The sequence below is a fragment of the Rhinopithecus bieti genome, unplaced genomic scaffold, assembly GCF_001698545.2.
Source record: "Rhinopithecus bieti isolate Rb0 unplaced genomic scaffold, ASM169854v2 scaffold_28016, whole genome shotgun sequence".
NCBI classification, from domain to species: domain Eukaryota; kingdom Metazoa; phylum Chordata; class Mammalia; order Primates; family Cercopithecidae; genus Rhinopithecus; species Rhinopithecus bieti.
In genome coordinates, this window is record NW_016813202.1 from 3,288,023 (window position 1) to 3,312,045 (window position 24,023).

The window sequence follows — 24,023 nt, forward strand, 5'->3', positions numbered from 1 at the left end:
TTTTTTTTTTTTTTTTTTTTTTTTTTTTTCTTTTTTGGCCAATCTTCAGGCTAAAGAGTCTGTGAAGCAGACTTTTTCCATCCTACGACCTCAGTTTTAGGATTTCTTTCTTGCAAAATTTAGTTATTTTAGTTGGCAGATTGCCAGAATTCATTCTTATTTTCTTTCTCCTTCTGGTACTTTCTCTCTTTACCCCCTTCTGTTTCTCTTCCTTCTTCACCTATCTTGTATTATTCTGTGAACTGAATTAAGAATTTAAAGTCCAGTTGGTGGACTGGACTACAGCCTATATGGTGTTTGGTAGGGTTGTTAGAATTAGCAAATGAAAATATAGGATGCCTAGTTAAATCTGAATTTCAGGTAAACAACAAACAAATTTTTAGCATAACTATGTCCCAAATATTGCATGAGACATGTTTACACCACACATTATTTTCAGGTATTGCATGGGACATACATATTGTAAAAAATTACTCCTGCTTATCTGAAATTCAAATTTAACTGGGCGTCTTATATTTTATCTGGCAATACTACTTCAGAGGTTCAAGGGAAGGGATTTAAAAAAAAAACAAAGGCATCCATTTACAATTCCTGGAAGAAGAGAAATTTCCACTCCTATCCTTTTGAATGCTTTTTGTCTAGATGTAATGTTCTTGATTGCATCATTTTAGTTTATTTTCGACCCAATAAGTTGTACTAAAAGCTCCACAGAGCATGTCACATCCTGATATTAAAGAAGTCCACCCCAGGTTTCAGGTCTCACTTAGTATCACGCCAGACCAGAGCTTGCAAAACTGGTCCCCCAGGCAACAAGGGACCTTAGTGCAGTAACAGAACAAGGCAAATACTCCAGTTTTAATTTTTTCCTTCAAAATTTGAACACCAAATTTAGTACTTTTAAAGGCATTGATCTAGTTTTCTCTCCTCGGTGCTCACTTTGGGGCAATTCAGCATGATTAGTAACAGTGATTATCAGAAAAACTAATAGAGTTCACATAAATGTTGAAACATAATAAAATGATCACTTCTTGGGCATTTTGAAAGGGCAGATAAAAATACTGATATGCTTCTGACATTTAAAGATAAGATGTAGATCTTAATTACATTAATTATTAATTCAGGTGTATTTTTGAACATCTAAAGAAATCCAGGAGGGTGATACACAATTCCAAAATGCCGTTCTCTTATTTAGAGACACATTGATATTCAGTATTTGGGAAATATTTTGATGTTTAATAGCTGAAATGGAGGCTATACTTCAAATTCTTAAACTGGACTTGAAATTCTCAGCTCAATTCACAGAATACTACAAGATAGGCGAAGAAGGAAGAGAAACAGAAGGGGGTCAAGGGAGAAAGTACCAACAGGAGAAAGAAAATCATCACACAGAGGTGTGATTAAAAGTGTGGGCTCTAGGCAGGTGCAGACTCAGGCGTTCTAGCACCTGTTTGTGACCCCAGCTGCTCAGAAGGCTGAACAGGGAGGATCACTGAAGCCCAGGAGGTCAAGGCCAGCCCAGGCAAGTAGGGAGATCTCTGTCTTTTTGTAAAAAAGTATGAGTTCAGGAGTTGAACTGGGTTCAAATCCTAGCTCTGTCACAAACTAGCTGTGTGAGCCTGGTCCAGTTTCCTAACCTCTCTGTGCACATAGTCCTTATCTGAAAATGGGGTAACCACCCCAGAGAGCCGTGAGAGTTTGAGTCAAGCACTCAGAACAGTGCCAAGAACACAGTAAATGCTCAGCAAGTTTTGGGGGTGAAGATCACATGACGTAGCCCAAACCGTCAACAGAAAGATAAAACTCACAAAATCAGAGAATGTCTCCACTTTGATAACAGGGTCATGAGAGAAAAGATGTTTCTCTTGCAATCAAATGCGTATTTTAAAAAGATTATAAATAGCAATATTTTATGTATTTACTCATTAAAAAGAAACTTCTCTTTATTTTCAGAGGATACAACTTCCAAGGTTGTGTGAAATCAGCATGCTATTACTGTTCCGACAAGTGAAGCTATATGGTTATAGTTCTATCCAACTCTTGGTTATTCTTGTCTCACCCTGCTTATTATTCTATTTACTCCCAGAAACTCCACAAGCAAATAAATGACACTCTTTCTCATCCCTACCCCCAAAAGCCAATTAATCAAACTCAATCATCTAGCTTTAGTGTTAAGCAGATTTTCAAATGAAATAGTCCCAAACCACTGGGTTTCCAGCCATCTGGAAACCACTTTGAACTTCATTTGTTTATCCATGTTTTTAATGCAGCTCAGGTGTCTGTAGTCTCAGGCAGTGAGGAAAACAAGTGCTTCTGTGTCAAACACCTCCGGGGTAAAATCCTGGCTTGGCCACACTGCTCTCTCTGCCTTGGTTTCTTTATCTATACAATGGGAGATTCTAATGTTGTCTCCTTTCTGAGTTGCTATAAAGATTCAAAGAGCTGATTCATCTACAGGGTGATCCTGTGTTTCACTTTACACTTATTGTCCCTGCAGAATTGTTACACTATTACCTTTATTTTTATAAAGCATTTAATACAGAGCCCGGTACACAGTATTCAGTATTTGTTTTTTTTTCTTTCTTTTTTTGAGGCAGAGTCTCACTCTATTGTCCAGGTTGGAGTGCAGTGTCACGATCTCGGCTCACTGCAATCTCTGCCTCCCGGGTTCAAGGGATTATCATGCCTCAGCTTCTTCCCAAGTAGCTGGGATTACAGGCGTGCACCACCATGCCTGACTAATTTTTGTATTTTTAGTACAGATGGGGTTTCACCATATTGGTCAGGTTGGTCTCGAACCCCCGACCTCAAGTGATCAGCCTTCCAAAGTGTTGGTATTACAGGTGTGAGGCACCATGCCTGGCCAGTACTCAGTATTTGTTGCCTCTTAATCATGATACACCAACACCTGTAGTATTCTAAATCCTTGAAATCCCATGGAATCCTTATTTTTAAAGCAAGAATAGCCTTTTTTGACATTAAAAAAAAAAAAAACTGGTGAGTGCCTGCCTGAGTGTGAAAGTTTGGTCACCCCCCCATTATCTCCACATTCCCTGTCCCTTTGGATATTTCAGTCATTTAAGAATTTAAAAGTAGGGGTGGGATTCTCTGCGGTAGAACCTTGGAGGCAGAGGCTAACATATTTTACATGCTTTGGCAGGATCATGAGAGCACAGCTTTACTAAAATACACTCTGCCAACAGCAGAAGGCCCTCTGAGGTGAGCAGGTGGGACGAGGCTTGGAAGCTGTCACTTGACTTCTGCCAGCTACTCGGAATGTCAGATGAATCCCAGACTGCAGCCCCTGTGGTTTCCAAGGCCCCCATCACTGCACAGAAATACCAGGCTCACTTAGCGACGGAAGCCAGACTTCCTCCTGTCGCTCCTCCCCGGCCTCCTCACAGCCTCAAGATGCAATTCTCTTGACAGTAGGGAGGGAGGGCAGATATGAAGGGCTTTTAGGGAAATACCAGCCCTTTGTTCAGAAATGGGGTTTCTTCCTTAACATCTCTCCCGTTTCATGTGCCCTCTGTGCCAGGCCACGTGCAGTGTCTCCAAGCGGCTCTGGAGCAGGCGGACCCAGTCAGAATCTTGGCTCTACAGCTCATGACTGCAAACCCCTCCAGGTGCCAACTCACTTCCCTGAGACCTCATTTTTCTCTTCTGTAATACGAGATGTAATAATGTAATAATACATCTCATTGAATTGTTATGAGGATTAAATGAGACAACATGTCCAGTAGACTGCCTGGTACAAAATAGGCACCTAAGGCATGGGAAGGATCTTTATGGTCCCAGGCTGCCTGAGAAGGGGTCAGTGTTAGAGGCATGCAAGAGAACCTGCGATCTAGGGGTGGAAGGTGGGCAGGCTTCAGAGTACAAATATGCAAACTCGGCATTTAGAAGGTTTACATCTTAACTAGAATCCGAGGAAGAGTGAGAACAAATCCAGCTGATGGTATTTCTGAAAGAAGATGCAGTCAACGTATGTATTCCAACCATCCTTTGTGGTATCCTGCATTTCTTCATTTATTCCTACCGTACTTGCTTACTGAATAAGTACTATGCTTTCAATGCTAGAAACACTTCAACACAAGAGCATGAAGATTCATTAAAAATAACATTGGGAGGAAGCACAGGCAGTCTGCTAAAGCCAGGCAATATTTATTGATTGCTTGCTGCAGTCAATAAATATGGTAATACAAGCCACACTCTCCCACAGTCCGGACGACTCCTCAGAAAAACGTTGGCAACTGCTAAAGTCACAGTGAGTAAGGAGTAGATGAAGTTCCTTAACTCGTGTCTTTGTGGACTAAAGAGCTCATTGCAAAAGGGCCAAACTCGCTTCCGGAGACTGTGCCCCACCTTAATCGTAACAGAAGTGAACCATTGTTGATGTGGTCTAACTGGAGTCACCGAAAACTTCCCTTTTCCCATGACATATACTCCAAAGGCCTACTTGCTGAACCCGTGCATGGGTCCTAAAACACTCTGGGTTGTCACCTTCGGGTTAAAACTTTCCTAGGTCCTACTGGCGTGCTCTTGGGTTCTCCGAGGGGAACACTTCAGGGAGCCATACACACCAGTCGCCTCTTGGCAGCGCGCGCCAGAGGGAGGGCCTGTGTAGGGAGACACTCACTGGCTGAGCGCTTTCAGCCTCAGTCTCCTCATCTGTCAAATGAGGAAAGATGAGCCCACCTTTCAGAGCTACTGGGAGGACTGAAGAGACCATTTACAGAAAGGGACGAGGCCAGGGCTGGAAACACGGCAGGGCCTACTGCACGCCATTTCCTTCTCCTTTCTCACTCCTTTGGCACAAAGCATCTCAGGAGCTGGTCAGTAACCTCTATCGTGTTTTGTGAACAGGGGCTGACAAAAGTGAATGTGTGCAATTGTGACCTGCATTTAAAAATACGAAGGACAGAAAATGTCAGAGTAACGGCAGGTGATGTCTGCCAACGCTTTGGCTTCAGTACACACATTCACAAAGGATATGGTATAAAATATATTTCTGACTGTGTAAGTTATAGTCAAAAAGTTTTGAGGTGGGTATATACCCCAAAAAATCAAGAACAGGGGCTCAAAGAGATAATGTAAACCCATGTTCCTAGCAGCCTTATTCACAATGGCCAAAAGGTGGAGCCAACCCAAGAGTTCATTGATGGATAAATGGATAAACGAAATGTGGTCTGTACACAGAATGGAATATTATTCAGCCTTAAAAAAGGAAGAAAATTCTGATACATGCTGCAACATGGGTGAACCCTGAGGATACTACAGTATGGAAAATAAGCCAGACACTTAAGGACAAATACTGTATGATTCTACTTATATGAAGTCCCCAGGGTAGTCGAATTTGAAGAGACAGCAATGGTGATTACCAGAAATCGGGAGGAGCAGGGAACAAGGAGTTATTGTTTAATGGGTACAGAGTTTCAGTTTGGGAAGATAAAAAAAGAGTTCTAAGGAGAGGGTGGTGATGGCCGCTCAACATGTAAATGTATTAATATTTGATGCCACTGAACTGCATACCAGAAAATCATTACGATGGTAGATTTTATGTTATGTGTATTTTGTCACCAGAGTTAATTTTTTTTTTTTTTTTTTTTTTTTTTGAGACAGAGTCTTACTCTGTCGCTAGGCTGCAGTGCTGTGGCACAATCTCAGCTCACTACAACCTCTGACTCCCTGGTTCAAGCGATTCTCCTGCCTCAGCCTCCCCGAGTAGCTGGGATTACAGGCACCCGCCACCATGCTCAGCTAATTTTTGTATTTTTAGTAGAGACGGGGTTTCACCCTGTTGGCCAGGTTGGTCTCAATCTCCTGACCTCATGATCCACCTGCCTCAGCCTACCAAAGTGCTGGGATTACAGACAATTAAAATGTTTAAAAATTAAATTGAAAATATTTGAGGAATCTTGACCTAGATAACCCCTGGAGTAAAGGTACATTTGGAAGGAGCCTGGGTGTAGAAGACAAAGGGTGGGCCCCTGGGCAATCAACAGGAGACAGGGGAATATAGACTTCCTGATTTTTTTTTTTTTTGACAGTCTTGGTCTGCTGCTCTGGCTAGAGTGCAATGGTGTGATCTCAGCTCACTGCAGCCTCCACCTCCCAGGTTCAAGCGATTCTCCTGCTTCAGCCTCCTGAGTAGCTGGGATAACAGGTGCCCGCCACCATGCCCAGTTAATTTTTGTATTTTTGGTAGAGATGGAGTTTCACCATGTTGACCAGGCTGGTCTTGAACTCCTCACCTCAGGTGATCTGCCTGGGATTACAGGTGTGAGCCATCATGCCCAGCCAGACTCCCTAATTTTAAAAACTCTCTTTTCCGACCTCGGGGACCCCGGACCTTCGAATGTGGTGCCAGAACACAGAAGATGGGGTTTGCGGTCTTGTTCTATGATGGTATCATTTCCAATAGACAGTCCTGTGTTTTAGTGTTTCATTCTGAGAGCAAAACAAATACAACAGCAAAGCCTAATCGCCCTCTCAGGTGAAACTGACCTTTCCTCCTCACCTCTTCTCCTTCAGTAACTCTCCCCAGCCCAAAGCTGACTCCTTGGTAGGCGAAGGCTGGTCAAAGTCTTCCTTCCTTATTCATTGATAAGCCATGCCCCTTTGCATGCCTTCAGTCTAATTTGTGATTCTAACTAATGAGGGGTCTGAGGAACTTGAAGAGGCCCTTCCTATTTTATTTTTTATTCTTGGTATCTAATAGTTGGAGAAACAGGATCTGGCCAACTTTCTCTAGACAAAGGCTGTATGCTGGGTTTTTGATTTTCTTAGCCGAAAAGATTATGGCAAATCATTTAAACAGATACAAAAAGGAGGTCTCTGTGGACAGACACCTCATAGACTAAAAGATCAGCCACAGTTCATCATTTTAGACACATATTGCTGGAGCCAAAATAAGTATCAGGAAGGTTTCAAGTTTCTCCGGAAAAAAAAAAAAAAACTTTTCGTAACAATTCTCAAATCGACCTTGATCTCTCAACTCCCAGACACTACTCTATGATCAGTTTGTGTAAACTTATTGTTAAATGCACTTGCATAAATGATAGATTTCTTTATATGTTTAGCACACAATTGGTCCTCTGTATTTCTTCCCTCCATATTTAATGTTTTCTAAGATAGTGCTACAATGAGCTAATGAAAAATTTTTAATGAATACTATGTCAATGCAGGGACGCTGACATGAACATGTTGCACTTTGTATGATGACTCCAAGTTGCACATTATGTACCTGGAAAGAGCCTTTGGGTATCATCCAGACCGGCTCCACCAATCTGTGGTGCTCACGTCTTCCAAGACATTTTGAAATAGAAGTCGGTGGTGGAGGTGAATTCTTCAGCCTCCTGCAGGACCTGCATCCTTCACTCTGGGGAGAGGTAAAGCCATACGCTTCTTGCTGATGTTCCTGCTCTCGGAGAAGGTCCTGTCTTTGGAGAAGAGCTCACTCTGGCTGGCATCTCTGGAGTAGACCACTCAGTCTCTCTCCTCCTCAGCCCTAGCTTCACGAGATCTTTTAAAACTTTCTATTAATTTTGTTTTACCACCCTTAACATCTTCTTAGTTTTCCACTTATTTTATAAAAGAAGAGAAAATTCTAGTAAAGCTCTGATCAGTACCAACGGCAGACATGAGGCTGTTTTATAGCTTTTATAAGTTATGAATATTGTTATAACAGGAGGAACAATGATTTATTTAGTGCCTATTAGGAAACAGGTACTTTCCATATATTAATTCCAACTAATATATTAATTTTTGAAGAAGGAACATTTCATGGGTCTGAGCTTATAATAGTTATAAGACTTATAATGCAGTCTGAGCTTGTAATAGTTTCCAGGTCTTTTACTGTATAATGGTACACACCTGGCTGGATCATTTTCCTTCCGCCTCATTTAAACACTCTGTGTTTAATCCTGTTTCTGATTCATGTAGGTCATTTCAAATCTTTTTTTTTTTTTTTGAGATGGAGTCTCGCTCTGTTACCCAGGCTGGAGTGCAGTGGTGCGATCTCGGCTCACTGCAACCTCTGCCTCCTGGGTTCATGCCATTCTTCTGCCTCAGCCTCCCGAGTAGCTGGGACTACAGGTGCCCGCCACCATGCCCGGCTAATTTTTTTGTATTTTTAGTAGAGATGGGGTTTCACTGTGTCAGCCAGGATGGTCTTGATCTCCTGACCTCATGATCCGCCCGCCTTGGCCTCCCAAAGTGCTGGGATTACAGGCGTGAGCCACTGTGCCTGGCCTCAAATCTTCATTTTTTCTTTAAGGTTACAGTTACTTTGTACAATTGAGGGTTGTCTACAAATGTAGAATGGTATGTTCTTGGGATCTGTCTAAAAGCCTGTGTAACTGACCCTTGACTTGAGAGCGGATTTTCAGTGGTGGTAAATGGGGATTGAGCAAGCACAGTGATCCTGCCAGATTGTGGCCTTCACAGAATCTTGGAAATCTTCATTCGCTCATTATTCCTAGAATTTTTCTAGTACAGTCAACAGTCTAGCAGGATGTTGACCTGCTGCTTTTCAGGCATTATTTCAATTACTTGGTCTTCTTGAGATGGTTGTTGTCTCTAGAGAAAAAATATAAGAGCTCTGGGATAGTAGCAGAATGGGACAGTGGTTAAGAGCTTGGCTTCTAGGACCTGAATCTTGGGTGCAACTCTTGGCTTTGCCACTTTAAGCTAATAAATGCAGGGACATTAATTTGCCTCTTTCTGCTGGTTAAAAGGGAGTACTTCTGGATTGCTGTAAGGGTTAGAGGGGATAAAACATGTCAAGTGCCAAGAGTTGTACACTGTTAAGGTAAGTGTTCAAAACAGGTTAATTATTATCAGGTAAAAAAGCTGTCACATAAATATTTTTATCATATATATATATATAAATACATAGGCTGGGTGTGGTAGCTCACGTCTGTAATCGCAGCACTTTGGGAGGCCAAGGTGGGCGGATCACTGGATCAGGAGTTCGAGACCAGCCTGGCCAACATGGTGAAATCCCATCTGTACTTAAAATACAAAAATTATCTGGGCGTCGTGGTGCTCGCCTGTAATCCCAGCTACTTGGGGGCGCTGAGGCAGGAGAATCTTTTGAACCCAGGAGGCGGAGGCTGTAGTGAGCTGAGATCATACCACTGCACTCCAGCCTGGGTAACAGAGTGAGACTCTGTCTCAAAAACAAACAAACAACAACAAATATATATATATCCCATCATGGCAACTCCCAATCAATCCCCAGCTTCTCAGAGCAACCCCGGTTCCAAATTTTATCTCTGTAGATTAGTTTTGCCTGTTTTCTTGAACTTCATATAAAGCAAATTTTACAGTATACACTTTTGTGTGTCTGGCTTCTTTCATTTAACATAAGCTTCTGTGACTGATCCACGCTATAGTGTGAGCAGTTTGTTGCTATTTGATTAGAAGTATTCTGTTGTATCACTATACCACAACTGTTTATTCACCAGTTGATGGACACTGGGGTTCAGTTTTGCACTGTTATGAATCACGTAGCTATGAATATTCTTGCATGCATCTTTTTAATGAATATGTTTTTCATTTTTCCTGTATTAACGCCTACAAATGCAATGGCTAGGTCATGCAATGTGTGTTTATTTATAAGAAACAAACAGTTTTCAAAAATTGTTACGCCATTTTACACTCCTACTAGCAATGCATGAGAGTTTACATTGCTCCATATGCTTACCATGATTTAGTGGTATTGGTCTTTTTAATTTGAGCCATTCTAGTGGGTGTATAGTGGTATCTCATTGTGGTTTTCATTTGTATTTCCCTAAAATAAATGTTATTAGTGAAAAGCACCTTTTCATCTGCTTATTGGCCAATTTGTGTATCTTCTTTTTTCTGTTCAAAGCTTTTGTCCATTTAAGACATTTATCATTTTGTCATTGAACTGTTAAGAGTATCTTATATATTCTAGATACAAATTATGTGTCAGATACTTGTATTGCAAATATATTCTCCCAGTTTGTAGCTTGACTTTGCATTTTGATGAGCAGTTATCTTTAAATTTTGATGAAGTCCAATCCATTAGATTTTTCTTTCACGTTGTGTGGTTTTGTGACCTCCGTAAGACATCTTTCTCTGTTTCTAGTTGTAAAGATACTGTCTTCTGTTTTTCTCTAGAAACTTTGTTGTTTTAGCATTTATATTGAGCTCTATGCTCCATCTCAATTGTGTGTGGTATGAGATTCATTTTTCCCGAGAAGTTGCTCTGGCATCATTCGTTGAAAAGACCCGGCTTTCCCCACTGGACTGCTTCGGTGCCTTTGAGGAAAATCAGTTGACCATATCTGTGTGGATCCATTTCTAGACTATTTTTTCTATTGATTTGTCTGCCCTTATATCAGTGCCACACTGTCTTAAATTACTTCAGTTTTTTATTTTTTATTTTCTGGTATTTTAAGTATTACTTTTTTTTTTTTTTTTTTTTGAGTTGATGACAAATCATTTATTGAAAGGTCATATGAATTTTCTTTCTATCCAACACTGGGTATCTAGCTATATGATACTAAACATTTCTGGATTTTTAATTACTTCAGTTTTACAATAAGTCTTGAAGTCAGGTACTGTAAGGCCTCCAACTTTGTTGTTTTTCAAGACTATTTTGGCTACCTCTTTTGATTTTCTATAAAGATTTTAGAATCTGTAAAACCATTTTCTACAAAAATGTCCTGCAGGCCTTTTGATCAAGATTGTGTTGAATCTATAGATCAGAATGAGAAAAATCGAGATGTCAGCACTACCAAGTTTTCCAATTCACGAACATCTCTCCATTTAGTTAGGTTTTAAATTTCTCTCATAAATGTTTTGTAACTTTCATTATACAGGTCTTACATGTCTTTGGCTACATTTATTCAGTTTTTATGTTTTTTTTTTTATGTCAGTTTAAATGGAATTGCTTTTTAAATCTCATTTTCCAATTGTTTATTGTTGATAAATGGAAACACAATAGATTTTGGATATTGACCTTTTAAGTTTACTTACTGATTCTAGTAGTTGTTTAGTAGTAGTCCTTAGATTCTTAGGACTTTGTCCATAAACAATAATTATTTTCAGGCTTTATGTCTACTACTTCCTTTCCTTGCCTTACTGCACTGACCAAAACCTCCAGGACAATGTTGAATAGAGGTGATAGGGTAGGTATCATTGTGGTATTCCTGATCTTAGGAGGAAGTGGTTGGAAATTCGCTATCGAATATGATGTTAGCAGTAAGATTTTCAGATTTTTTTTTTTTTCTGATGGCCATCATTAGATTAAATAAGTTTTCTTCTAGTCCTAGTTGGCTGAGAGTGGTTTTTTTTTTCTTTTTAAATCATGAATGGGTGTTCCATTTTGCCAAAAGCTTTTCCTGCATCGATTTAGAGGACCATGTGGTTTTCTCCCTTATTCTATTTGTATAGTGGAATACATTAAGTGATTTTCTAATGGTAAACTAACCATGCATCCCTGTGATAAATCCTGCTTAGTCATAGTGAATGACATTATTTTCATGTATCACTGAATCAGATATGCTAATATGTTGTGAAGAATTTTGCATCAGTGTTTTGTAAACATTGATGGGATATTGTGTGATATTTTCTTTTCTTATAAAGTTTATGTCAGGCTTTGGTATCAGGTTGTACTGGCCTTATACAATAAATTGGGTAGTGTTCCTTCTCCCTTTATCTTCTGAAAGTCTGTATAAGAGTGTTAGTTCATTTGTTGGTGTTCATTGATGTAAATATATCTTAAGGTTTTCATAGAATTTACTAGTGACCTTTTGAGTATTATAAAACATCCTTTTTTGCCTCTTATACTCTTTGTCTTGAAGTCTATGTGGTAGCATTAACACAGTCACATCAGATTTCTTATGCTTATTATTTACACAGTTTATCTTTTCTGTCTTCTGGCTTCAACCGACCCGTGTTTTATTTAAAGTACATATCATGTAGATAGCCAGCGGTCTTAATTTTGTAGCTGGTCTGACAATCTTTTCCTTTTAATTGGAGTTTTCAGTCCATGCTATAGTTTGGGTAGGGTTTGTCTGTATCCATCAAATCTCATGTTGGAATTTGATCCCCGGTGTGGTGGTATTGGAAGCTGGGGCCCGGAGGGTAGTGTTTGGGCCATGGCTGTGGATGCCTGAAAAATAGATTAATGTCCTCCCTGAAGGTGAGTGAGTTCTCACTCTTGAGGTAATAAATTAGCTCTAGAGGGGATGGAAGAGTTCCTGGAAGAGTAGGTTGTTACAAAGCCAGACCATCTCTTAGGTTTCTCTTGTTTGCACCTGCCCACTGCCCCTTTGCCCTTCTCTACCATGTTTTGATGCAGCACAAAAGCCGTCACCAGAAGCCAAGCAGATGCTGGTGCCCTGCTTCCCATACAGCCTGTAGAACTGCGAGCTAAGGAGGCCTCTTTTCTTCATAAACCCACCCAAGCTCAGGTATTCTGTAATAGCAACACTAAACGGACTATGACAGTCCATTTGTATTTAATGCAGTTACTAACATGACTGGGTTCAAGTTTACCATTTTTCAATCTGTTTTCTATTGATACTTTCCGTTTTTCATTTCCGGTTTTTTCCTGCCATCTTTTATGTTAATCCATTTTTTAGTATTTTATTTTAATTCCTGCAATGACTTCTTAGCTCTGCTGCTTTTGGATATTTGTTTTTAGTGGTTTCTCTGGGTATTTTACCACACATCTTTATCTTATTCCCAGTCTACTTAGATTTAATATCATATCACTTCACATAAAATGTAAAAATCTTGCAGATGTGTAAAATTCCACTTGCTTTCCCTTATTGTTTATGCTATTTTGTTATATATTTTACATCTGCATACATCACAAATCCCACAAAATGATATTTTGATTCTTACGTTAATTTAAAAAAACATTTACCTATATATTTATTATTTCCTATAAATATTTTCTTCTCTTAGGTTTGAGCTTCCATCTCATATTATTACCCTTTGGTCTGACAAATTTTCTTTGTCAATGTACTGTAGTGTAGGCCTACTGGAAATAAATTCTCTCGTATTTTGTACATCCCAACATGTCTTTATTTTACTGTCAATTCTGAAGGATATTTTTGCTTATTTAGAATTCTGGGCCGGGTGCAGTGGCTCATGCCTGTAACCCCAGCACTTTGGGAGGCCAAGGTGGGTGGATCGTGAGATCAGGAGATTGAGATCATCCTGGCCAACATGGTGAAACGCTGTCTCTACTAAAAATACAAAAATTAGCTGGGTGTGGTGGCGGGCGCCTGTAGTCCCAGGTACTCAGGAGGCTGAGGCAGGACAATCGCTTGAGCCCGGGAGGCCAAGGTTGCAGTAAGCCGAGATAGCGCCACTGCACTCCAGCCTGGGGACAGAGCGAGACTCTGTCTCAAAAAAAAAAAAAAAAAAAAAAAAACAGGAAAAAAAAAGAATTCTGGCTTGACAATTCTTCCTTTTTCTCTTTTTGCCCTTCAGCACCTCAAAGATGCCTTTGTGCTGTATTACAGCCTCCATATTTGTGATGAGAATTCTTCAGTTAATTGTATCTGTGTTCCCCTGTATATAAGACTGTTTTTCTCTGACTGTCTTAAAGATTTTCTTTTTCTGTTTAGTTTTCCACAATGTTCCACGGGGTAGTTTTATTTGTTTATCTTGCTTGCGGCTTGCTGAGCTTCTTGAATCTATAAATTAATGTTTTCATCCAATTTGGGAAGTTTTCAGCTATTATTCCTTCAGATATTTTTTTCGGGTCTATTTTGTCTCTCCTCTCCTCCTGGCACCACAATGCATGTATATCAGACTACTTGATATTATCCTATAATTCACTGAGGTTTGATTGTTTTTTAATCTTTATTCTGATTTTCACATTGAACAATTCTTATTGATATGAGTTTAAGTTTACTGATGATTTTGTCTTTTCTATGCTTCATTTATTTCAAATGTTACATTTTTCAGTTCCAGAGTTTTCATTTGGTTATTCTTAGATTGGTTTCCATTACCCTGCTGAGATTCTCCTTTTCAGTCATGACGACTATGTTTTCCTTTATATCCTTGGACACATTATAGTAGTTGCTTTATAATTCTTGTCTGAAAATTCTAACATCTAGGTCATCTCAGGGTCTATTACAGTGGCTATTTTTTCTCTTGATTATGGGTCACATCTTCCTACTCACATGTCTTTTAAGTTTTGGTTCATGAACACTGTAAATTTTGTTTTAGAGATTCTAAACTCTCTTTTCTTCTTTTAAACAGTGTTGATTGTTTTTTTATTCTATCGGGCAATAAAACCTTTAGCTGATTAGCTTGAGCTTTTGGATATTTAGTGTTATACTTTGTTAGGAAGGATTTGTTTTGGGTTTGCCCTTAATGTTAGGGTGACTCCTTTACTCTGAAAGCACATTCCCCTTCTGGGGTTTCAACAGAATATCTGAGGCATTTACCAAGCCCCTCTAACTTGGGTAGGATTCAGATTCTGAACTTTGTAGGCAGTAGCTGTAGGCAGTAGGCAGCAGCTGAAATCTCTGCTCAGCATTTTTGGCTTTCTAGTAATTGTTTTCCACTAGGCTCACTGGCATATTCCCCACACATATGCAGTTTGGGGGTTATTCAAGGATTGATGGAAATTTATATACAGAAGGGAGGGCTCTTTTCTTTATGGCTCTTTTCTTTCCGTGACTTACTCAATTCCCAGCCACTCTGGCAACCCTGAACTCTATCCCCTGACACTTCAAGCCATTACAGTTCTGGCTTTCTCCTTGAGTTCTAATTGTTCTTTGTGGACTGGGGCATGCTATATAAATGTAGTTCTCACTCAGTCCAGTGACCCTCTTTCAAGGATCAAATTTCCTACATTTTCTGCCTTCTTTTAGTTAGACTACAAATACTTATTTTTAACAAAAGTATTTTGTCCAGAGTTTATAACAGCTATCTGCCGGACAGTTAGTCCAAGATAAGTTCTTCCATCATTAATATAACTAGAAGTCTGTCACAGACATTTTAATTTGTGCTTTTGCGTGTGCGTACATGGTAAGATTAAATCACTCCTTTCATCATCCTGAATGCTCATAGGATCACTAAGTAATACATATTGATGGGTTACTAAGGTGTTGTACTGCCAGGCATTGACCGTCTGAAACCAATCATGATAGATCTCCTGTTTTTAAAGGAGGCCATGAAGAAAGATGCTTCCTTAGGAAATAAGCTCTTCTGTTTGGAGACTCTCAACCTTGGATTACAATTTAAGCCCATATAATGGCTTTAGTGACTCAGGGTCATAGAGTTATACAGACAGAGGGATGTACAGGCACCTTGCTGAAGCCACACTGGTTCCACAACACCGTGAATATGAAAGAGGCATCTTTCCTACTGCCCCATGCTTACTAGCCCCATTTTCTTTGCTCTGCTCCACTCCTTCAGCTGCCATGGAGCCCATCATGTTTCATGTTTTACTTAGGCTGTCTCCTCTTTTCCCATTTTCATAAATCTGTGTACCCCTGGTTCTGTTTACCTGACTCCTGAATCATTCTGATTACTCTGCCCCTTAATGTTATGGGCCAAACTATTTCTTCCCAAAATTTATATGTTGAAATCCTAACTTCCAGTGCCTCAGAATGTGACTTTATTTAGAGACAGGGTCTTTACAGAGGTAAGGAAGTTAAAATGAGGTCATTAGGGTGGGCCCTAATCCAATATGAATGCTGACCTTATATAAACGGACACAGAGATAGACATGCACAGAGAGACGGCGTGAGGACACGTAGGGAGGAGACAGTCAACTACAAGTGCAGAGAGGCCTGGGACAACTCCTCTCTTTACATCTCCCAGAAGCAACCAACCCTACTGACACCCTGACTGGGACTTCCAGCCTCCAGAACCATGAGAAAATAAATTTCCGTTACTTTTGCTGCATACTTGCCGGTACTTTGTTCTGGCAGCCCTACCAAACTAACATGCTTCCCACTTAACAAATACTCTGCTCCCAATTTTCCTACTTATTGTGACTCACCATTTTAGTTTGTCTCTTGAGATCCACACCCACCTTAGTATGGAAAATGGACAAAAATCAGAAGGTTTATGCTCTAACTCCTCACTTAAGTGGAATGACGCTTTTTTTTTTTTTTGAGATGGAGTCTTACTCTGTTGCCTAGGCTGGAGTGCAGTGGTGCAATCTTGGCTCACTGCAACCTCTGCCTCCCAGGTTCAAGTGATTTTCCTGCCTCAGCCTCCCCAGTAGCTGGGATTGCAGGCACGTGCCACCACACTCAGCTAAGTTTTGTATTTTAGTAGAGATGGGGTTTCGCCATGTTGGCCAGGCTGGTTTCAAACTTCTGACTTCAGGTGATCCACCCGCCCCGGCCTCCAAAGTGCTGGGATTATGGGTGTGAGACACCGCACCTGGCCTGGAGTGACCTTTCTGATCCTCAGATTCCTTATCCATAATATGCAGATATTATCTCTATCCTACCTACCTAAAAAAGCTCAGATAGATGCTGCACATAAGAATGTAAAATGCTACACAAATCAAAGGCATCCTGAATCTCACTCTTTATCCGTAATGTACTGCACCTCATACCAATTATAACAGAAACTCTGTTAGAGGTATCTTGAGCTGTTTCAAGTTCAGAATTCTCCACTTTTAGGAGAGATGCGTGCAACCTGTTATTTCTAGTTTAAGAGGCAGGTGCCTAAGAAACTGCTTTGCTCAAAGAGGCAGGAATATGGGGTTGCTTCAAGCTCCCATTGTTTTTATATTTCCAGAGGGTTTAAAAGTAATTCCTCAGACAACTTATATATATATTTTCTCTTTTTTTTTTGAGATGGAGTCTCCCTCTGTCACCCAGGCTGGAGTGCAGTGGCGTGATCTCTGCTCGCTGCAACCTCCATCTCCCGGCTTCAAGTGATTCTCCTGCCTCAGCCTCCTGAGTAGCTGAGATTACAGGTGTATGCCACTACACCCAGCTATTTTTTTTTTTTTTTTTTGGTATTTTTAGTGGAGACAGGGTTTCAGGATGTTGGCCAGGCTGGTTTTGATCTCCTGACCTCGTGATCTGCCCGCTTTTGTCTCTCAAAGGGCTGGGATTACAGGCGTGAGCCACTATGCCTGGCCAATATACCTACTTTCATAGATGTTATAAGAAATAAGGTATGGAATAAAGCAAACCAATGCTTTTAAGGAATAAACTTTTTATTTTTTTATTTATTATTTTTGAGACAGAGTCTTACTCCGTCACTCAGGCTGGAGTGCAGTGGCATGATCTTGGGTTTAAGCCATTCTTGTGTCTCAGCCTCCCGAGTAGCTGGGATTACAGGTGTGTGCCACCACGCCTGGCTAATTTTTGTATTTTTAGTACAGATGAGGTTTTACCATGTTGGCCAGCCTGGTCTCAAACTTCTGGCCTCAAGTGATCCACCTGCCTTGGCCTCCCAAAGTGTTGGGATTACAGGTGTGAGCCATTGAGACTGGCTGGGAATAGACTTTTTAGAAATATGTGAGGGAAGGAGAACTTTAAAAGCACATCCAACTGTCCTAACCAAATGGGTGCCTACTGAATGTGATTTTAAAATATGTAAAATTAAACGTAGGATGCTAGTCACTTTCCAACATACTTTTTACATTCTTTGACAGTCTTTAAAATAATTTCATTATTGAGAATTTGAAAAAAATGTTTCTACAATTAAAACTTTTATAAAATAATTTATTAAAAAATACAACTTCCCCAAATAGCTTACATTCGGGTTGCATGAATTTTATGCAGTTTCTAACGTTACTCAAAAGAACTGAATTTCCAATGATTCTACCCTTTTCAGTTCTCTAGAATGCCTCCAGATGGCATTAAAAGCCTTTCCCATTATATTTTACAACACACAAAATTAAAATTAGTAATATTTTAACCATTTAAGACCAGTCACATTCATTATATCATCTGAAAGCAGGACAATGGAACTATTTAGAACTTTTAGGGAAGTATCTTAAGAAAGACAAACATATATTCATATCTCTTATGAAATACACATCTCTCCTATTTAAGCCAAAGGATCTTTCTAGACCAAGAAACAGATTTTGGGCAAAATAAGACACTCAATATTTTACTACAAACTGATTTCCAATCAATACACTTAAAAAATGCTTAGTAATAAGAACACTGATCCCCATACAGATAAATTCACAAAGTCTGTCTTATAATGAGAAAACACGCGCCACTGCTCATAAGTGATAAAAATAAAGATTTTTAAGGAGCAAACCTGTTACTGACTCTTACGGAGCTAAAATAGTCACTTGTTAGCTCGTGAATCTTTTAATTTAAATGCTGGTATATCAATTTGGCATCAAATTAATCAGTAAAAACATATTTGGATTCCTTGAATATTGAGAAGAAACAGACAAAACACAGAGTGAGGAGCACATGTTTTATAAGGGCCTTTTTTTATGTTTTTAAAACTGCTTTTGTTAATTCAAAAAAATAAACTCTGGAGATTCCATAGATAAGGATAATTGTACTTTTCACGTAATTCCAAGGTGAGGTTGCAGATGGCAAGCTTCTGAAACGACCCTGTTACTGCACAGCGGTGTGGGACAGCATACCTCCCAGTTTAAGTGTGAAAAGTTCTGTAATTCTTAAGACGATGCTGAAAGTCTCCAACCAAATCCCCCCAGCACACATGCTCAAATCTCATTACATTTCTACTTCATAAGAGAAGCATCTGCATTTTTCAAGATTCCTCTTACTCTGCTAAAGCATAAAAAAGCCCTCAAAATGCATCTGCACCCAAAGCATTTAAAAAGACATTATCATGAGAAAAGAGAACCATGGGCTTCCTTCCATCATCATTATTACTATTACAAGATACTCGCACTATCTCATTTTACGAGGCATATTTAAGAACAGGCATCTCTGATAGAAAAACGAAAGAGACTTACGATGTATTCGATGTGCCATTGTCTGGACTCTCTGGCTCTGCATCACCTTTCTCTTAAAAAGGAAGCAGAAAAAAATACCGACATATGAGTCTTACGGTCTTTAAGATTTAAGAGAGATTAAATATATTTCCATGCTCCTATTAACCATCTTTCAAAATGTGTAGCAGGAGGCTTTTAAAACATCTTTTATTGTCTGAGAACCGGATTTGCAAAATAATTTCTTCTCTGCAATAGAATTGCCCAGGCACAGATCTGTGAGTAGGTACTGAGGAGCTATTTGCAAATAATCAGAGGCTTGGAGTGGAGACCTTGCCAGAAGATGAATATCTTACAGATGGAACCTGTTTCCTTCCACTTCACTTTACAGAAAATTTCAGGAAATAAACCCATTGGCATTCTATATCCAAGGCACTTTGAACTTTCATTGCTTCTGCTAACATAAGCCAAACCAGGTCAGGCTGAATCAGGACTTGGAGAAAAGAAATTTTTTTTTTTTTTGAGACAAAGTCTCACTCTGTTGTCCAGGCTGGAGTGCAGTGGCACAATCTTGGCTCACTGCAACCTCCACCTACTGAGTGCAAGCAATTCTCCTGTCTCAGCCTCCCAAGTAGCTGGGACTACAGGCGCCTGCCACCACACCTGGCTAATTTTTGTATTTTTTGTAGAGACGGGGTTTCACCATGTTGGCCAGGCTGGTCTTGAACTGACCTCAAGTGATCTGCCCACCTCGGCCTCTCAAAGTGTTGGAATTACAGGCGTGAGCCCCCCGTCCGGCCAGGAAGACAGAATTTTTACAGAACACTGAGGTTGCATTGTAGGTCCCAAGATCCCCCTATCTTATACCCCATGGAGAGCCCTGGTGGCAGGTTTTGGGGCCCAAAGCTTAAAGCAGAATGAGATGTAAACCAGAAATCTTTTCTGACCATCCGAAAGGCTAGTTAAGGAAACGCTTCTGTGGGCCGTGATCATTGAGGAATTAACAAGTAGTATGTAGTTGGGGGAGCTTGGAACCAGTTCACTTCTTGTAGTTTGCAGTAGGCTTAATGTAATTCCTAATCCTTAATCAACTGGTGGTTTGAACCATGCATCCTCATTTTGTAAGGAGTTTCTCTGTATTTCCTTGAGGCTTGGAGATGGAAGAAGTCACTGATAACTGAGACTGTGGGCTTGTGTGTTTCCTGATGGTTGTGCAGAGCTAGTACACCCCAGAGAAGGCTGTGAGTTGCAAGAAATAGGTCTGTGGTAGTAACTTGCTTTGCTGTGCTCTTTCAAGTCAGGTCTGGAGATCTCTAGAATCCCTTGGTCTACTGCTCAGGTCCTCAGGCCCACACATTGTACCATACCCCTTTTGTCAGCTGTCAACATTAGCTTGTGTTCACCTAGTCCCAGGAATGACTCCCTAAATTACATAATAAGCATATCCCAAAGGTACTGCCCAAACTGAACTCAAAAGCAAACTTTATATTTCCTTCTCTTTTTCTTATAGGAATAAACAGTTGTGAGAAAAAGAAGACACAGTTTCTACAGTTCATACATCTATCTCAGACATTTATCCAGTGCCAGAACAGCTATGGGCAACTTTGGCTAAAAGTTGGTCAGATGAGGGGAAAAACAAAAAAATCACAAAATCTATTTTAACTGCCTCGAAAACAAACATTGATTAGACAGGGCCTCAATACATATAAAACCATGTTGGAATAAAGTCTAAAGTAGCAAATTAATAAACTTGCTTTACAGCTCCTTCTTGTGTATTTTCTTTTGTCTTCCAGGCAAGGTCTGTGGTGCACTCATTTAGGAAGCTAGTAAGGCCTGTTCAACTGGCTTCAGTGCTGGAAAATAATTTAGTACTTTGCAGAAACATTTTTTTCCATGGACTAACCACAATCTCTCCTATAATCCTGAAATAGAGAGTTATAACACCTGCATTATATAACACAAAACTAAATGGAAGTACAGTTTTTTTTCTCAAATATATGGATCCTTTTCCCCAACCTCCTTTAATTTGGTGAAATTGGTTACTTTCCCCAGTCTCTAGCTTCCAGTAGTCACCACATCCCATCTTCATGAAGAATGTAAAACAGCAGACTTGGAAGCGGCAGGCAATGGTAAAATTCCCAAAGAATTTATGTCAGAAAACAGGAAACTGAAAATAAAAACGAAGGCACTGTTTGGATGTTTGAAGAAATATGTTTCGCCTTGACCAATAACACTGCCCAAGTCTTGGGCTGGCTTCAGCACAGGGACAGACGCGCAGCTGATTATCTTTGCTCTCAGTAGCACTTATGTTGTGGCAACAGGGCAAACAGAATAGGTTCCGGCAAATAGGAAGGATGTAGTGGGGCCAAACAGAACATGGTGAACAGTCTGAGAGGGAGTGTTCTCAGCAACTTCAGTGCTGATAATGAATTTGTCTTTCTGGGTAGGGAAAAGTAAGTTGGTCAGGAATGAGATGGGGTTAAAACTATTTTTGTCCTTCAGAAAGAATAAAACACAAAATTTCCCCCAACGTCTTGAAATTTTAGGTGATGCAATCTCTGAAGTTAACTTGAAATGTTTAAGTGCATACACCATTGAGAATTATGGTCTCTTTATTAGGACCCAAGGGAAAATGATGAATGTAATGGAACATTCTAGAACATTGGTACGATTTTTTTTTTTTTTTCCAGTTGGGTGCGCAGGAGATGTTTCCTGCTCAATCCCCCAACCATCCAAAGAGAGTCCTCCAGGGTCCTTCTGTTTGTGTCAGCTGTTTTCATGATGGATACCACATTGGTATCTTTGGGAGGGAACCTGCATTGGTCACTAATAAGCTGGGTGCAGCGAAGCCATTTTACATGTGGAAATACAATTACAGAGAGGAAGAGGGGGAAAAATGAGCCACAGAAAGAACTATATATGCACATGTATATGTATATATGTAAATATATGTAAAATCTTTGCATCTGTATGTATTATCCACTTTCAATTTGACAGTCCATATTTGTGTGACTAGGCCTTCCACAATCCCTAACATATACTAGGTGCTCAGTATGTGTCTCCTGTTCTGATGATCTGTCACTAATACAGAATCCCATGCTGCAGTGGGAAAAGATGTGTAAGGTACCCTCGCCAGTGAAATGGAATATACAGTTAGAGGCATGAAACAGCTTGCTGACTCCAGTAGGTCACTTAAAAAAATTATAACAGTTACCTTTTAACTCAATGTACAGAGGACTTCTATGTTGGGTGCTGTTGGGAGCATAAAGATAAATAATGTGGAATTCATGCTCTTTAAACATTTAAATGGACTGCACTACTGGAGGATCTTGCTTTCCATCAATAGTGTCATATAGGGACTAAATATGTTTTTTGAAAAGGAAATCAAAATAATCCTGCATTAAACTGAATTCTGCAGAGGGAAGTTTTGCTATACCGCAACTTTTTTTGTTTTGTTTTGTTTTTGAGATGAAGTCTCACTCTGTCACCCAGGCTGGAGTGCAATGGTGCACTCTCTTCACTGCAACCTCTGCCTCCTGGGTTCAAGGTGATTCTCCTGCCTCAGCCTCCCTAGTAGCTGGGACTACAGTTGGCTGCCACCATGCCCGGCTAATGTTTGTATTTTTAGTAGAGATAGGGTTTCACCATATTGGCCAGGCTGGTCTCCAACTCCTGATCTTGTGATCTGTCTGCCTCAGCCTCCCAAAGTGCTGAGATTACAGGTGTGAGCCACTGTGCCCGGCCATATGCTGCAACGTTTCTACCTAGTTATATTAAAAGCAATCCATGTTTATGGTTTTAAAAAAATAAGCGGAAAAGAAAAGATAATGACTTTGCTTGCTTTTTTTTTTAAAAGAAATTCTCTTAGCCCTTCAATGATTAGTCTAAGTGACGTGTTTTTCCTTTTTTGAGATGGAGTCTCACTCTGGTGTCCAGGCTGGAGTGCAGTGGTGTGATCTCGACTTATTGCAATCTCTGCCTCCCAGGTGATCTCACGTGATTATCCTGCCTCAGCCTCCTGAGTAGCAGGGATAACAGGTACATGCCATCACGCCTGGCTAATTTTTGTATTTTTAGTAGAGACGGGGTTTCACCATGTTGGCCAGGCTGGTCTCAAACTCCTGGCCTCAAGTAATCCGCCCTCCTTGGCTTCCCAAAGTGCTGGGATTACAGGTGTGAGCTACCGTGCCCAGCCAATGTGTTTTTATTTCTAGACGTACCAACTTTAGACAGAGGCAAGGTATTTAATATTCTCCCCCCCGCTTATAATTTTCATTAGTTCTGTTATTACTTTTAGTGCCTCTAGTGGGCATTTGTAACTTTAAATATATTTAATCTTATTTCTCTTGATTAATCACCTTCTGACAGTATCTTTTCTGAAACTCACCCATCTATCCTTCCCTCCCACCTCCCTGTCACAGCTATATCTTTCCTTTTATACCAAGATTTAAAATATTTATATCCTGTTCAGTAATTATTGAGTCATCCTCCTTAATATTAATTTAGTTAATAATTTAATTTTTGGTCTTGCCTATAGATCAAGTAAAAAATTGTAAGCCAATAATGAGAATTTGCAATACTGTGACAATATAAATATTAGTCACTAAAGAACAAAGCAGCCTGAGTAGACCTGAACAGAAGGGAATGTCACTAAGGTGGAATGAGTGCAAATGTTCCCGACATTTATGTTAAATGAATTGTCATTGTTATGTTCCGCCACGTCACAGGTTTGTCTCAAGTTAAGGTTATGTTCTCCCGAAAATAGTGCTATATAGAGTACACATTTAGTGAACAGAAAATGTGTATTTACATGAAATGTACATAGACACTTTCAAAGCAGTAAAATGAATGAACTGTGAAAACACCTTCCAGGCCAGGGATGGAACATCATCAAACGTGCCTTCACTGGCTTCCATCTCTTCCCGCCCTTCCCACCAGCTACTGGTAAAACAATTGTGGCCGGGCGTGGTGGCTCACACCTGTAATTCCAGCACTTTGGGAGGCCGAGGCAGGTGGATCACGAGGTCAGGAGATTGAGACAATCTTGGCTAACATGGTGAAACCCCGTCTCTACTAAAAATACAAAAAGTCACCCAGGCGTGGTGGCGGTCACCTGTAGTCCCAGCTG

General features: G+C 40.1%; 1 protein-coding gene across 3 annotated transcripts in view; it reads right to left on the bottom strand.

The window, feature by feature from the left end:
- The window catches only part of AFF3 (ALF transcription elongation factor 3), a 619,922-nt gene that overhangs the window by 184,360 nt on the left and 411,539 nt on the right, over positions 1–24,023 (bottom strand). For all 3 annotated transcript variants that reach the window (XM_017847795.1, XM_017847794.1, XM_017847792.1), the window contains one exon: positions 18,920–18,971. In XM_017847795.1, the coding sequence (XP_017703284.1) occupies positions 18,920–18,971 (52 nt within the window). The remainder of the gene's footprint in view (positions 1–18,919; positions 18,972–24,023) is intronic.